At 36.3% G+C, this 12,876-nt stretch overlaps 1 protein-coding gene across 1 annotated transcript in view; it reads right to left on the reverse strand.

Annotated features, from left to right (window-relative positions):
- Positions 1-12,876, reverse strand: part of LOC145991787 (dynein axonemal heavy chain 7-like) — a 113,887-nt gene that overhangs the window by 43,357 nt on the left and 57,654 nt on the right. Inside the window, exons 19-25 of the mRNA XM_083127838.1 lie at positions 12,144-12,360; positions 10,578-10,713; positions 10,047-10,226; positions 9,211-9,428; positions 6,529-6,721; positions 3,593-3,752; positions 908-1,113 (exon numbers count right to left, since the gene is read on the reverse strand). Of these exons, the coding sequence (XP_082983964.1) occupies positions 908-1,113; positions 3,593-3,752; positions 6,529-6,721; positions 9,211-9,428; positions 10,047-10,226; positions 10,578-10,713; positions 12,144-12,360 (1,310 nt within the window). The remainder of the gene's footprint in view (positions 1-907; positions 1,114-3,592; positions 3,753-6,528; positions 6,722-9,210; positions 9,429-10,046; positions 10,227-10,577; positions 10,714-12,143; positions 12,361-12,876) is intronic.

Genomic DNA, 12,876 nt, shown 5'->3' on the forward strand with positions numbered 1-12,876 from the left:
GGATATTGTTGTGTCTTTGGGTTAACATGTACCAAATTTTCAACTTTGATAGACCTATTCATTATTTCTATTGAAGACTGACAACAAAAATGAATATTAAGAAAATACATGTAAATAATAATACTACTTGTGCTATAAACAGCCAGCCTGCCAGAATCAGCAACTTGTTACAATACAATAGCCAAAAACTAATAACAACAACAGACTAAACATTACATTCTACCTTACACTATCATATAAAACAAATCATGAAAATAAAAACTGTGCAACAAATTGTACCATATTCTACCATATAAATCCTGTAAAAGCACTTGAGCCAAACTATAAATAAAATATCATTCACAGATTATGTTCCTAATGCATTGTTATAAATTTATCAAATACTGAAAATAAGCTTCCATTAGGGAAATTTTATTTCAGAAGTTTCTTTTATATCAAGAATTCTACCCCTTTTAAAATTTCTTTAGTCATGCACAAGCTATAAGCTACCTATTTTGTGTGATTTTCTTTCTTTTTCCTTTGTAGCCATAATGATCTCTAGCTTCATATGTCATTGTACATTTTGTTTGTCTGATACTTATTGTTTTGAAATAATGACAGCAAGAGATTAGTTGTATGGTAATTGAGGGATGTAAAGAAATAATAAATTTTGACACTGGGTTGCTATACTTGTGAAAATATGAAATAATCAAATTAAAAGTTTGAAACGGTGTTCATAATCTGTTAAAAACAAATATATGCCATATGCCCAAAAATAGCAATGAAACAAGTATGAGTTATTTATTTATTGTAAATAAGGTTGGCACAAGACATACACTGTGTTTTAATCAAATTTACATTATTTTAGACAATAGTTAGATAATATGAACCAGAAATAATAACTTATCTAAAGTTAGTAGCTACTTACCAAAACTCAACGGAGCGTGTGAATAAGTTAATGAACCATGACAATGAGTACTGATACATGGGATCCACATTTGGGAGATCAGTTATGCAATAATACAAAACGGCACAGTAACTAGCTATTGGTTGGTATGCCATTCTCTTCTCCTGTATTTCTTTCTGTTTTACAGAAGATATTTCCACTTTCTCTTTCACACTTACAGACAGAATCTAAAGAAAGAAATAACACACTTATGACCTGCAACCAGTACAATAAGTTACAGTGGCACAAAACAAAGTTAAAAATACACCACACAGGAAGTTAAGATACCCTTATTATAAATTAACCCTAGAACTTAAGCCCAGGAGGCCAGCCCCATGGGAATATTAACAATATATTTTGTGATAAGTAAATTCTATGTTTCTCTCTATAAAATTGGTGATAACATATCGTTAGAACATCATGAAATGAAAACATTACTCAATGCCTATGTTCATAATCTAAGTTTTTCTTAGGTAAAAAAACAATAATTTCAAAACAATATACTGATAAATGAATATTATGCTTAGTGAAATATTGATGTAAACATACCATAAGTTACACATACACTACTGCAAATGCAATACATTTAAAATATATATATCTCTTGTTGAATATCAAAGAACATTATGCAAAGAAAAATGCATGGGGTCCACTGAGGGCTTCACCCTCACCACCACACCTCCTGATAAATTCCATTGGAGATAATATAAGGGGAGTGTTACAGTTAATTTAATTTGAAACTAGACAACCACAACCAAGTACAGAACTACAGATTCCACAGTCCATGGTATGGTGTACCTTACAATGGTATCTGCATTGTGAGCTATACAGAATAGAGCTCCTGCATGCTCTAACACCAAAGGACATGTCAAAACACTAACTTTTGCAACAAAATGTGGAACCAATTAGAAGATGATAGATTCACTGAAAGGCTAATCTTCTATGACATGGCAACTTTCCACCTCAGTGGGAATGTCAATCGCCAAAATGTAAGGATCTGGAGCACAGAAAGCTCACATGTCTCTGTCGAGCACTTACCCTGTTGAAAATTTCTACTGTTTACAGCAGACAAACTCTACTGTTTTCAAATGCCTTCTACTGTACTATGAAATGTACTGAAACCCAACTGTAGGTCTACTGTACAGCTTTTGTACTGTACAGTAGGACTACTACTGTATACTGTATAAAAAAAACAATGTAAGTAATAATGCTAATACTTGCTACAATATATTATAAAATCATTTATTGACTCCAAGAATAGATGGTTTTATTCTTGACACCATATTTTCAGTGGTATTGAAGTGCATCAGAAAAACAGTACATGAACTCAATTTCTATTGTTTTCCTAATGAATATTACTGAAGTCAGATATATCTAAATGAATAAGTTACTACCAACTCTTTTTTAAGAAATAACTCAACAATAAAAATGCAGCTAGTAGTTTGAATACATGATCATATCACTTGATTTTTTCCAGCATGGAATTTCCATGAGTATGCAATTGCAGATATGAGCAATCTTTTTTTCAGCAGCATTTGCTTGTTTTGGTCTTTGATTAAAATAATTTTTTGCTGTTTTCGTGTCAATATAAGAACAATATGTCAATTTATGTCTAAAAAAGTATGTTTATCAATTTTCTACAGGTGCGTTACCACAATGAAGCTACACACTTGAAAAGCTGTTCAGTATGTTTGATTCTTTTTGTTGTTGTTGTTGTTGTTGTTGTTGTTGTTGTTGTGTGAAAGTATTTCTAAGTTGCAAAATCCACATGCTTTACAATACATATATTTTGGTTATTTTATAGGATTCTTCTGTTGCATTTTCTGTTGTATAGATAAGAAATGTTTCATTACTGATAATAGTACTGTTTTCATGTAGCAATATGCCGAGCAGAAAAAATATGTTAGTTTTACAATTATGTTAATGAAAACATTAACAGTGCAGTTCAGCTACTGAAAACACTAGACATAGTTGGGCTACCAAAAACAGTAGTTAGCAATAAACACAGTTCATCAATTGAGAACAGTAGATGTTTCAAAACACCTATTGATCTACTGAAAACAGTAGACAGACTTTTCAGTAGGGTAGAAACTCAATAAAAGTGAATGCATTTTGTGTAATAAACAGACACAAAGTGATTGGTTCCTTCTTTTTTGTTGAGGCTACTGTGACTGGCAATTCGTACCTGGACATGATAACAGGATGGCTTATGCCTCAACTTCATGAGAATCTTAAGTTTTTCAACAGGATGGTACGCCACCACATTTCCACTTGTATGTTTGTTAAATACGTGAATGCTGGATTGAATATGATGGAAACAATGATCTGCAAAATGTTGCTCTGGTCATCATGATTGCCAGATATAACACCCTTGATATCAAAGATATGCTGGCTGCATATGGGCAGAACTGAACTACTGACTTGACATCTGCTATGTTATCAACACCACTCAGATTACACACTTACAATCTATGGTTAAAACTTGGATATTTAAAGTGTCTTTTCACAGAATTACAGTTCTTTTACATTTGGTCGAGTATGAATACATTAGCTTCATTTTTGCATCATTCTTTTTATCACCCTGCAAGTATGCATGTACGTGTTTTTTTGGGGAAGAGGGAGGGGGGCATACATACAGATGCACAGTATATGAAATATTATACTCACCTTCGCCTCATTTAAAATCTTGATTGCACTTTCTTTCTCCAAAATATTTCCTCTGGCAGATGACAAAGTGTGAAGAATTTTATCTTCATAATCTGCCAATTCTTGCTGGTATTGTGCAATCTCAATAACTACTTCCTCTTTCTCTTTCTCCAGCTCAGGACTACAAGAAAAACAACCTATTTTACTCTTCAATAAATCTAGTATGGTTGGATCATTATTAATATTATCAATACAAAGTTTACTGTTGACCAATATTCTAATAATCTGGTATAAAATTACAAATGTTCCATATAGAACATCAATTACTTCATTCACTTATTCCGACATCTACTATCCAAAGCTATGGTACATGAATTGTGCTTTTATAATCATTATTAAAAATAGTGAATGGAATATTGCACTAAATTACAATACTACCACAGTCAATAAGTTCATGAACTGGCGCTTTGAGTGCAGGCAACCATGTAAAATGGGGTACACTTGCACAGATCCACATTGTCCCTCAGAATAGTTGCCGTTGGTCGCTATGCACATCTGCCAACATTGGTATAGCTGTTGGAAACACTGCTGAGAGATACTGGCAAGAAGATCCTGTACGGTTCTCTTGTGGCAGTGATTATCTTGTCGGCTGAATGAACGTTCTAGAACTTCTCTCTAGTGCTGCTGCGAGACCGTCTACCGTTTCGGTGTGGTTGACATGCACCAGCATTAGAACTTCTTAGATCTTGCATTCAGTTTGGGTCGTTCTTGGAAAACCAGTACTCTTTATCATCCTCCAAACTGTCTCTTCCCTGCGCAGTGCATTGGTGCCACTTAAACACAGCACTGCAGCCCCTGGTATCGCCCCTGCACATTTGCCTCATCATCTGAAATGTTTCTCTAATGGATTTGGCTAATTTTTGACATAGCTTGACATTTGCAAATTGCTTAAACTGACACATTATCGAGTTTCACCATGTATTCAACTACCCTTCACAAAAGAGGCCGTAGTTCTCCGTACACTGTATGCACACAACTGCCTCTTGCTGGTACGAGAGAAGAACTCGCACGTCACCATCCTGTGGTGCAACCTATTCACCACAGCGAGACTATGTAGCCAGTAAACGGACTTATTGACTGTACTTTATAATTTAGCACACACACAGTAGCACAAGACCAAAAAAAGATGCAGGCACTGGAGATGAAATTTTTAAGGAGTATATTGAGGAAGACTAGAAGGGATAGAATAAGGAATGGGGAGATCCGATCGACAGTGGGTGTGGTAAAGCTTCAGGACAGGATGAGAATGTTCGGATACATGAAAAGGATGGATGAAGAAAGACTACCAGCAACAGCTTACAATGCACAAAGAGTGGAAAAAAATGTCAAGGGGGAGACCAAGATGTCGGTGGAAAGAGCAGATAGTGGAGAGTGTTAGAAGAAGAGGACAAGATTGAAACACCATAGAAAGAGAGGAGTGGTGGAAGGCAAGGAAAAAATTGAGAGGCTTCACTTCTATGCTGACCCAGGCAGAGACAGGAAACGACAAAGAATGATGATGACAGTAGCACATACCCATACTATGTAGAAATGTATACTGGTGACAAAGAAAACTCCACACAGGTAAAAGAACGGAAGCGAAGAATCAGGGAGAACCAGGTTTGAGTCCTTGTCAAGCCTGCATTTTTCACTTAAATTTACACTAAATTACGTTATTCAGAGCTAAATTCGGAAAAATTATTGACAATTTTACTGATAAGCCTACATGCCTGAATTGGCTGATTATGCCTGATTGGTGTTGAACTAATCCAAACTTACATGACACAACAGCCCTTTATTGGTCAAGGCCTGCCAGGCAACTTTTCACTCGGCAACGTGTAGTAGTCGGCATGTTGATTCCCTTTGTTGCTATTTTCTAGCTTTTTAGACCCAAAACCCTACTTTTGTTTTTTCAAACAGTTTCCAAATTCTCCTCATGATGTTGGTTCAGCACCAACATTTTGGAGATCTCACAGGAAATCGAACCTGGGGCCTCAAACCAAAGGTGAGAACACTAACTATTCAGCTAGGCAGGAGCTCTGATACCAATAGAGTACGAATTAATCTGTTTCATCTGTACTATCTAGTAAAATTCCATCGGGAAGACCAAATAATAAGGTTTCAAACAAGTATAACAAATACACAGGGTTGGTGGAAAGTAACTCTCTACTAAAAAAAAATGCTTATAACTTTTGTAAATAGTGACGCATTTGCAAGAAACAAAATGCATTGCGATCCTTGAAGTGGTAGAATTTAATTGCTAATTTGTGTCTTCTCCTCACAATGACAAGATCAGCCCATAATAGCCCTACGTCTGACACTGTGTGAGTGTGCCCAGCTGGTATCCTGTTACGACGTGTGGCCATCCGTGGTACAAGTGTAGAAATGGCAGCAGGGTGTTCATAGACTTTATGGTTCAGTTGATACCAAGACCATCAGAAACTGCCATTCCAAGCTGATGACTGTGAAACTTTAAACAAAAATACTGGTATTCTGGACCACTTGCACATTTTCCTTCAATCTGGATGTTGAGGAACGACTGCATCTGCAAGTATCTACCACAGATCCTGCAGTCATCAGCTTGGAATGGCAGTTTCTGATGGTCTTGGCATCCACTGAAGCATGAGGTCCATGAACACCTTGCCATCATCTCTGCACCTGTGCCACCGACTGCTACACTTCATTAAGAGATGCTGGCTGGGCATGTTCATGCAGTGTCAGACGCAGGGTTATTATGGGCTGTTCCTGTCATCGTGAGGAGAAAACACAAATTAGCAATTAAATTCTACCACTTCAAGGATCACAACATGTTTTGTTTCATGCAAATGCAGCACTATTTACACTATTATAAGTATTTTCCACCCACCCTGTAGTTTCTCAATATAATGTATAGAAATAAAACAGCACACTGTTCTCACCTTACTTTAGCAGAAACTATTCCCATCAACTGATCTTGAAGACCTTCAGGAGTCAGAGCAAAATTTATCAAAGTTACTTTCGTTGACACTTCAGGTAAATAATGTGGGTTTCTCAATTTCGTGGTAATGTAAAGTCGAAAGTTCAAGTTGTAGTCTACTTGTCTGTCTCCCAAGTTTATCATATAATATCCAGCTGAAAGAAAGAATGTGAATCATGTACATGTTTGAAGGCAGAAAAGCATTATGAATATAAGATTTGACAATTTAATTTCCAGGATGGTCCTGTGAAAACAAAATTGGCTTACCTGTGCATTAGCAGCTGCTTGAAAATACTCTCCTCATGAAATTATGCACTTTATGTGATGATGGTGCCACCACCAGAAACAGTTTTGAAAAAATCAGGTGAATTAACCCTTTCCAGATGAGTGATGGGCATAGCCCGTCATACAATTTTTGTCCAATAAGATGGGCAACGGGCATAGCCTGTCATTCACTATAAAATTCTATTGTGAATGAATGACGGGCAATAATTGTACCAATTTCCTCGTGCATGTGTGTTCTAATCACCTCTTTCAAATTTCAACTGATAAGTGTCATGTTTCCTTTTTGCTGAATTTTGCTTGTACGCTTGTCAAATTAGGTGGCTTTACAGTTTATACTCTTGAGAATAGAATCAACTAATTTATATGCACATTGCAGAATGTTTTTCGAGGATTCAGCTTCGGATATCACATTTAGTGATGATTTCAATTCCACAAAGAATTTTTGTGGCTATTTTTCATTATTTCTATATTATTTATTGAATATATGTTTTCAGTAACTTTTATTGCAATGCTCATTTCTTAACTACTAAAAAATTGTTGCAGAAAAAAAAATCATAAATGTAAGTAAATTTCTATAAAATGTAACATATTGTATATTTATGAAAAGGGGACATGTAGATTTCAGAAACAATTGTTAAATAATAACACACTTAGCAACATATTTTCCATGATTTAAAAAAAAAACAGAAAAAAAAACTGTCTCCCAGGAAAAACTCTATTTTCAGGCTCGTCTGGAAGAGGCTAAATGGATGGTCCACTTAAAAAAAGTAAAGTCCTCCCCTGTGCATAGCACCATGCCATGAAGGTGTATAGGGGGTGTGGGGGTAACGCCCCACACTTTCTTGATCCAGTCGTGAGTGGGGGTGATGTGATCAGCATCATGCCCCTGACCGCCTTTACCCCCCAGGGTTTCCCCCAGGTACCCATGTTATTCGATGCTGGGTGGGTGCCGGGGCCGCTTCCATCGTTAGAAAAGTTCCCGGATTTGAACCGGCAGGGGATCGAACCTGGGACCTTTAGCATGGTAGTCAGACGCATTACCGACTGAGCCACCGCGGCCAGGTAATAAATTTCTTAAAGACAGGAACTAAAAAACTCGGGTCTTTTTCTCTGAACAGATTCCAATAACCTTATCAGTACTTCCAAACAGCACTTTTGGTTCACCATTTGTCCTTGTGCAATGAATTCACAGAGTGAAGTATTCCCTTGTGATCGACAAGCATGGTATTGCAAGGCATGCATCCTTTTTCTGATTAAAATGAATTCTGTGCTTTCCACTGCATGCTGTGGCATTTTATTTTCAAGTTATTTTGAGAAAGAAAAAAAAGCATTTCATCACCGTTAATGACCCTATCAAACATCTCTGCAATGTGTAAAAGATCTAATGAAATGTGAAGCTGATGTGGTTTCTGGTCATTAAGATGGTGAAAGAGACGGTTGAATGATTCTATCAAGAATTGTGCTCTCTCTCGGCTATGTTAGTTAACGCAGAAAGTAGCTAGCATCAATAGTAGAAGAATATCTTGCATATAAAGAATTTTGATGTCAATTATATATAAATATACTGAATCAACCTTAAAACAGAACAAAAAATAAGGAATTAACAATTCATGTAGCTAAAATTAAATACATGTAACATACTAATAAGAAGTCCCACACCATGGCTGTGTGGTCTAAGGCATCATGCTTTGGGCACCAGCTACGGGACACACACAGGTTCGGTTCTGCTGGGGGGAGACCTTTCTCCTGAGATTTCGGCATGTGAATGGGACCAGTGGCCACCAACCATCGTGAGGAAATTGAGGAGTTATGAATGAGTAGCGTAACCTGGTCATGAAAACCTACGACTGGGGGTTCGTAGTGCTGACCACACATCACCCTGTAACTGGTTGGATGATTATCCACCTCAGCAGGCGGGAGTGAGGCCGACAGTCGGTAGGTGGGCACTGGCCCTCACAGTCTGTTGCACCGCCATGGGTTATTATATTAATAAGTACACCAAGTTATTGAATCTATAAATATAGATTACAACAAATAATAATTCCAAGTTCAGAATACTTATAAGTATTCCATTGAAACTATTCCAAATCAACATGCCACTTTTATTTTTCAATAGGCATAATTTCACACATGAGATAATAGGAATACTAAACATTACAGCATTATGCTCTGTGTAGTATTTTGAGGATCCTGCATGATACCAAAACTATGGGAAAGTATCAGCTGATATCGGTGACTAAAATCTACCCAACAGTTTCTGATCCCATATCATTCTTATAGTTTTGCTGATATTGCTCAGCTCTGTACACAAATAGTTGATTTATTAAATTTCAAAATTCCACTTTACAGTATATTCTACCTTGTTTGAAATACTGCTTCAGAAGTAGAGGCTCCAGCGATGGTTCTAGCTCTTCTAAAGCATTTTCGAAAAGAACTGGTTTTCCCATCTGAAGAGCTCTCTCAAGCACCCGCATGTATAGTTTATCTGTAAATTTAATAACAAACAAACCGTTGTTCCATTCCATGTTTTTGATCCACTTGTTAGCCTGAATTTGTGGATCAATCATCAGGGGCCACCTGAAATGAATTGTTAAGAAGGTGAATACAGTATACAGAGTATCTACAAAATGTTGTCAATACTGATAAATTTTATATCTGCATTTTATCACTATCGGTAATATTTTATACACATCTGATATTTAAGAAATATTTCAACTTTGAGAAATGTAACAAATATGCAGATAAGACAGATTAATAGATTACTCTGTATTCTATTGGTATTGGCCAATATAAGCATATTGATGCATCGGATGCAATATTTCTATAAACAGCCATCAATTTAGTGTGAAATCTGGTCATTCTGTTGTTACCCTAGTTTTATAAAGTAAATACCTAAATATGCAGTTTCTTTTACGGAGGCAAAACTCTCTGCAAAAAACTTGCATACATTATTTAATGAACTGAATGCACCTTCCAGGCTCCAGAGAGTTTGGCTGAATTGGATTACAGGATATTACACACTGTGTATGTTTACTCTGTCCCAAAGGTTTAACATTCCTAAAGGTTAAAAACTTACAAAATATTTTGAAATTTTCCAGTACCATTAAGTACATTCCATACTCCTTTCCATTATGATGGTACACTAAAATCCTGGAGACCATTATAGTTCACTCCGTATATGAATATCATACTAACCTCTTGCAGTTATCCACTATGATGGCATTATCAGCTGAGAAATCATCACGAGGTAAACCTTGAATATTCCACTGCTGGATTTTCAAATCTGATCCCAGTGTTTTCCGAAAAGTAAATTCTTCAGAGCAAGGTATGTCATTGTCAAGACAGTATCTGTGCCAATCTTCAACAGTTTCAAGTCTGAAAGTTAATACATTTTGAAAAATATGGAGTATGGAATACCTGAACACCATATACATTCTAAGAAGACTCGAAATAGTTATAATGCTAAGAATGTAAAAATTACATTACATATTACATTGATATTTTGTTTTAGTTATTAAAGTGGGATCCAAAACATTATGCAATGTGCCTCCACCAGGGATGCTTCGATTACGTGGTGATATGGCAAGCCACTATGATATCAGGGAGACCTATTTTATTAAGTGATTGGTAGTTGAAGGTAAGCCAATCGTGTGAAAAAATATATAAGCCCTTGTAATTATTTTCTGTGGACTCATTGTGCTTCTAAAAATTCTTATTCTTACACACCTTAGTCCATGTGTAAATGGTGACAGATATGCAATGAACCCACTGGAAACAAGAATGGCTCCTGCTAAATTATCATAAACACCCTGTAGATCTTCTGCTGCTTTGGTCCATCTCATTCTCTCCCCTCCAAGTCCACCTAAAAGAAAAGAAAATCATATAATGATTCATGGACCCTAAGTGGGGAAAACTTCAATCAAGACATAATGTGTCAGCAATAAGTTGATCCTGATAATCTTTAACATAAAAAGTGCATATGCATAGAAAAAATATATAAGCCCTTGTAATTATTTTCTCTTTGCATCTAAAGATATCTGTTTGGTGGTTACGTAGAGATAAGCTTACTATTCATTTTTCCACATAAATTTTTCTCGCAACTGATTTCGCCACGCCACTCGTCTGGTAGCTTCGTCAGGTGTGTAATGACAGTAATGATTAGCACAGCACATGCCTGATGAACCCACCAGACAAGTGGCGAAATCGATCGCAAAAAAAAAATTTACGTGGGAAAATGAATAGTAAGCTTATCAGAGTTAATTATTTTCTCTGTGAAGTATATTACTAGGAATGAGATAAATGAATTGGTTATCTTTATCAGTATTGAACGATATACACATATTGGTTTGGCAGTCAAATTGCTAATAATTTTTATAAATATAGCCTAGAATTTAGTGTAAAATTATACCATTTTGTTACTTTTTAAGAAATAGTGGATCTGATTCATGTACCCTGATTTTGTAAAGTAATGTCTAATTACATAGTTTTGCTTTCAAAGGCAAAACCTAATGCAGTGGTTTCATACATTAATTAAGAAGATAACTCATTTAAAAGATTTATTATTACCAATATCACTTTCTACCAACCAATGCAACTGGCATTACTCTAACTGATTCCCACCAATACAAATACTTGAAAATTCGAACAATTCAAAGCAGATTAGTTCATTTTAAATTTTAATGTACAAATGTTCCAATGGAACTATATTTTAGAAATCTACCCTATATTTTAGAAATCTACCCAAGTTTTGCTTTAAATTATTCATAATTGCATATGAGATACTCATTTAAGCACAAAATCTACACACAATGCTGTTGTAAAAATAAAGAAAATTACTCATTTCGCATAATTTCAAGGATCTTGACTGGCAGACACCCTGTTAGACTATGCAAAAGTGTTGTGCAGCATATTTGCAGGCTTTACGAGACACCCAGAATATGGAAAAGTATCGGCTGGTATTGGTTGGTTGGTTGATTTGGTATTTTAAGTCCACTTTATGCACAGTGAGGCTAATCGGGACTGGACCTACAGTTTAAAGTGGGATCCGAACCACAATGTGCCTCCACAGGGTTTCAAAGCTGGGACTCCTTGATTACAAGGTGGCGATGCTACCACTGTGCCATTGGGGAGGCCACAGCTGGTATTGGTGATTAAAATACAACTAATATTTTCTGATACCAATACATCAGTATTGTTATCAGCCATCATACCCCCCCCCTCTCTCACTCGCACTCACACATACACACACGGACTAGCAGAAAGTCATATTCTGCAGCTACTTGTGCAGCTCACCAATTAACATTTCGGCTCTAATTATTTTATCAGAGCATCTATTCACTTGCAACTCCAGCTCAATTTTTTCTGCTTCTTTTGCACTGAAGAGTTCTTCCAGCTCTGCTAATTTATCTTCCAATTCCTTTACTTCGGCTTCCTTGGCAAGTAGCACCTGCATTGTTGCCTGATATTCTTGGTCCACAATGAACAGTTTTTCTTGTTTTGGAGCCACTACCTAGGTAAGGTAAAGGAGATAATTAATTATTTGTCCATATTCAATCATACATTATTTTTTCCAAACAAAAGTGTTGTGTGTGTTTAGCATATCATTTTGGAAAGGGATCCTACATGGTTGCTTGATTTGGTGTTGTAAGTCCACTGTATGCACAGTAAGGCTAATCGGGACTAGACCTACAGTTTAAAGTGGGATCCGAACCACTATGCGCCTCCACTGGGTTTCAAATCTGGGACTCCTTGATTACAACGCGACGAATCAACCACAGTGCCATTGTCTAGCTTTTTTGAAAATTATTATGTTGGTTTTATTGGTCATATGTGCATATATTGACCACATTTTATCTCTAGGTCTTGTTTCAGGGTGTTTACCAAAATAGCAAATACAAAATTCTTGACCTTTCTTTCCTTTTTCTTGACCTTGTTTCTCTTTCTCTTAACATTTATTTAATCCCCACCCCTCCCTGAAAATAGATATTTGATTCGATGATAAACACCCACCACAAGGTTGGTTAAG

The sequence above is a fragment of the Lepisma saccharinum genome, chromosome 8 (genome assembly GCF_977018435.1).
Source record: "Lepisma saccharinum chromosome 8, izLepSacc3.1, whole genome shotgun sequence".
Lineage (NCBI taxonomy): Eukaryota > Metazoa > Arthropoda > Insecta > Zygentoma > Lepismatidae > Lepisma > Lepisma saccharinum.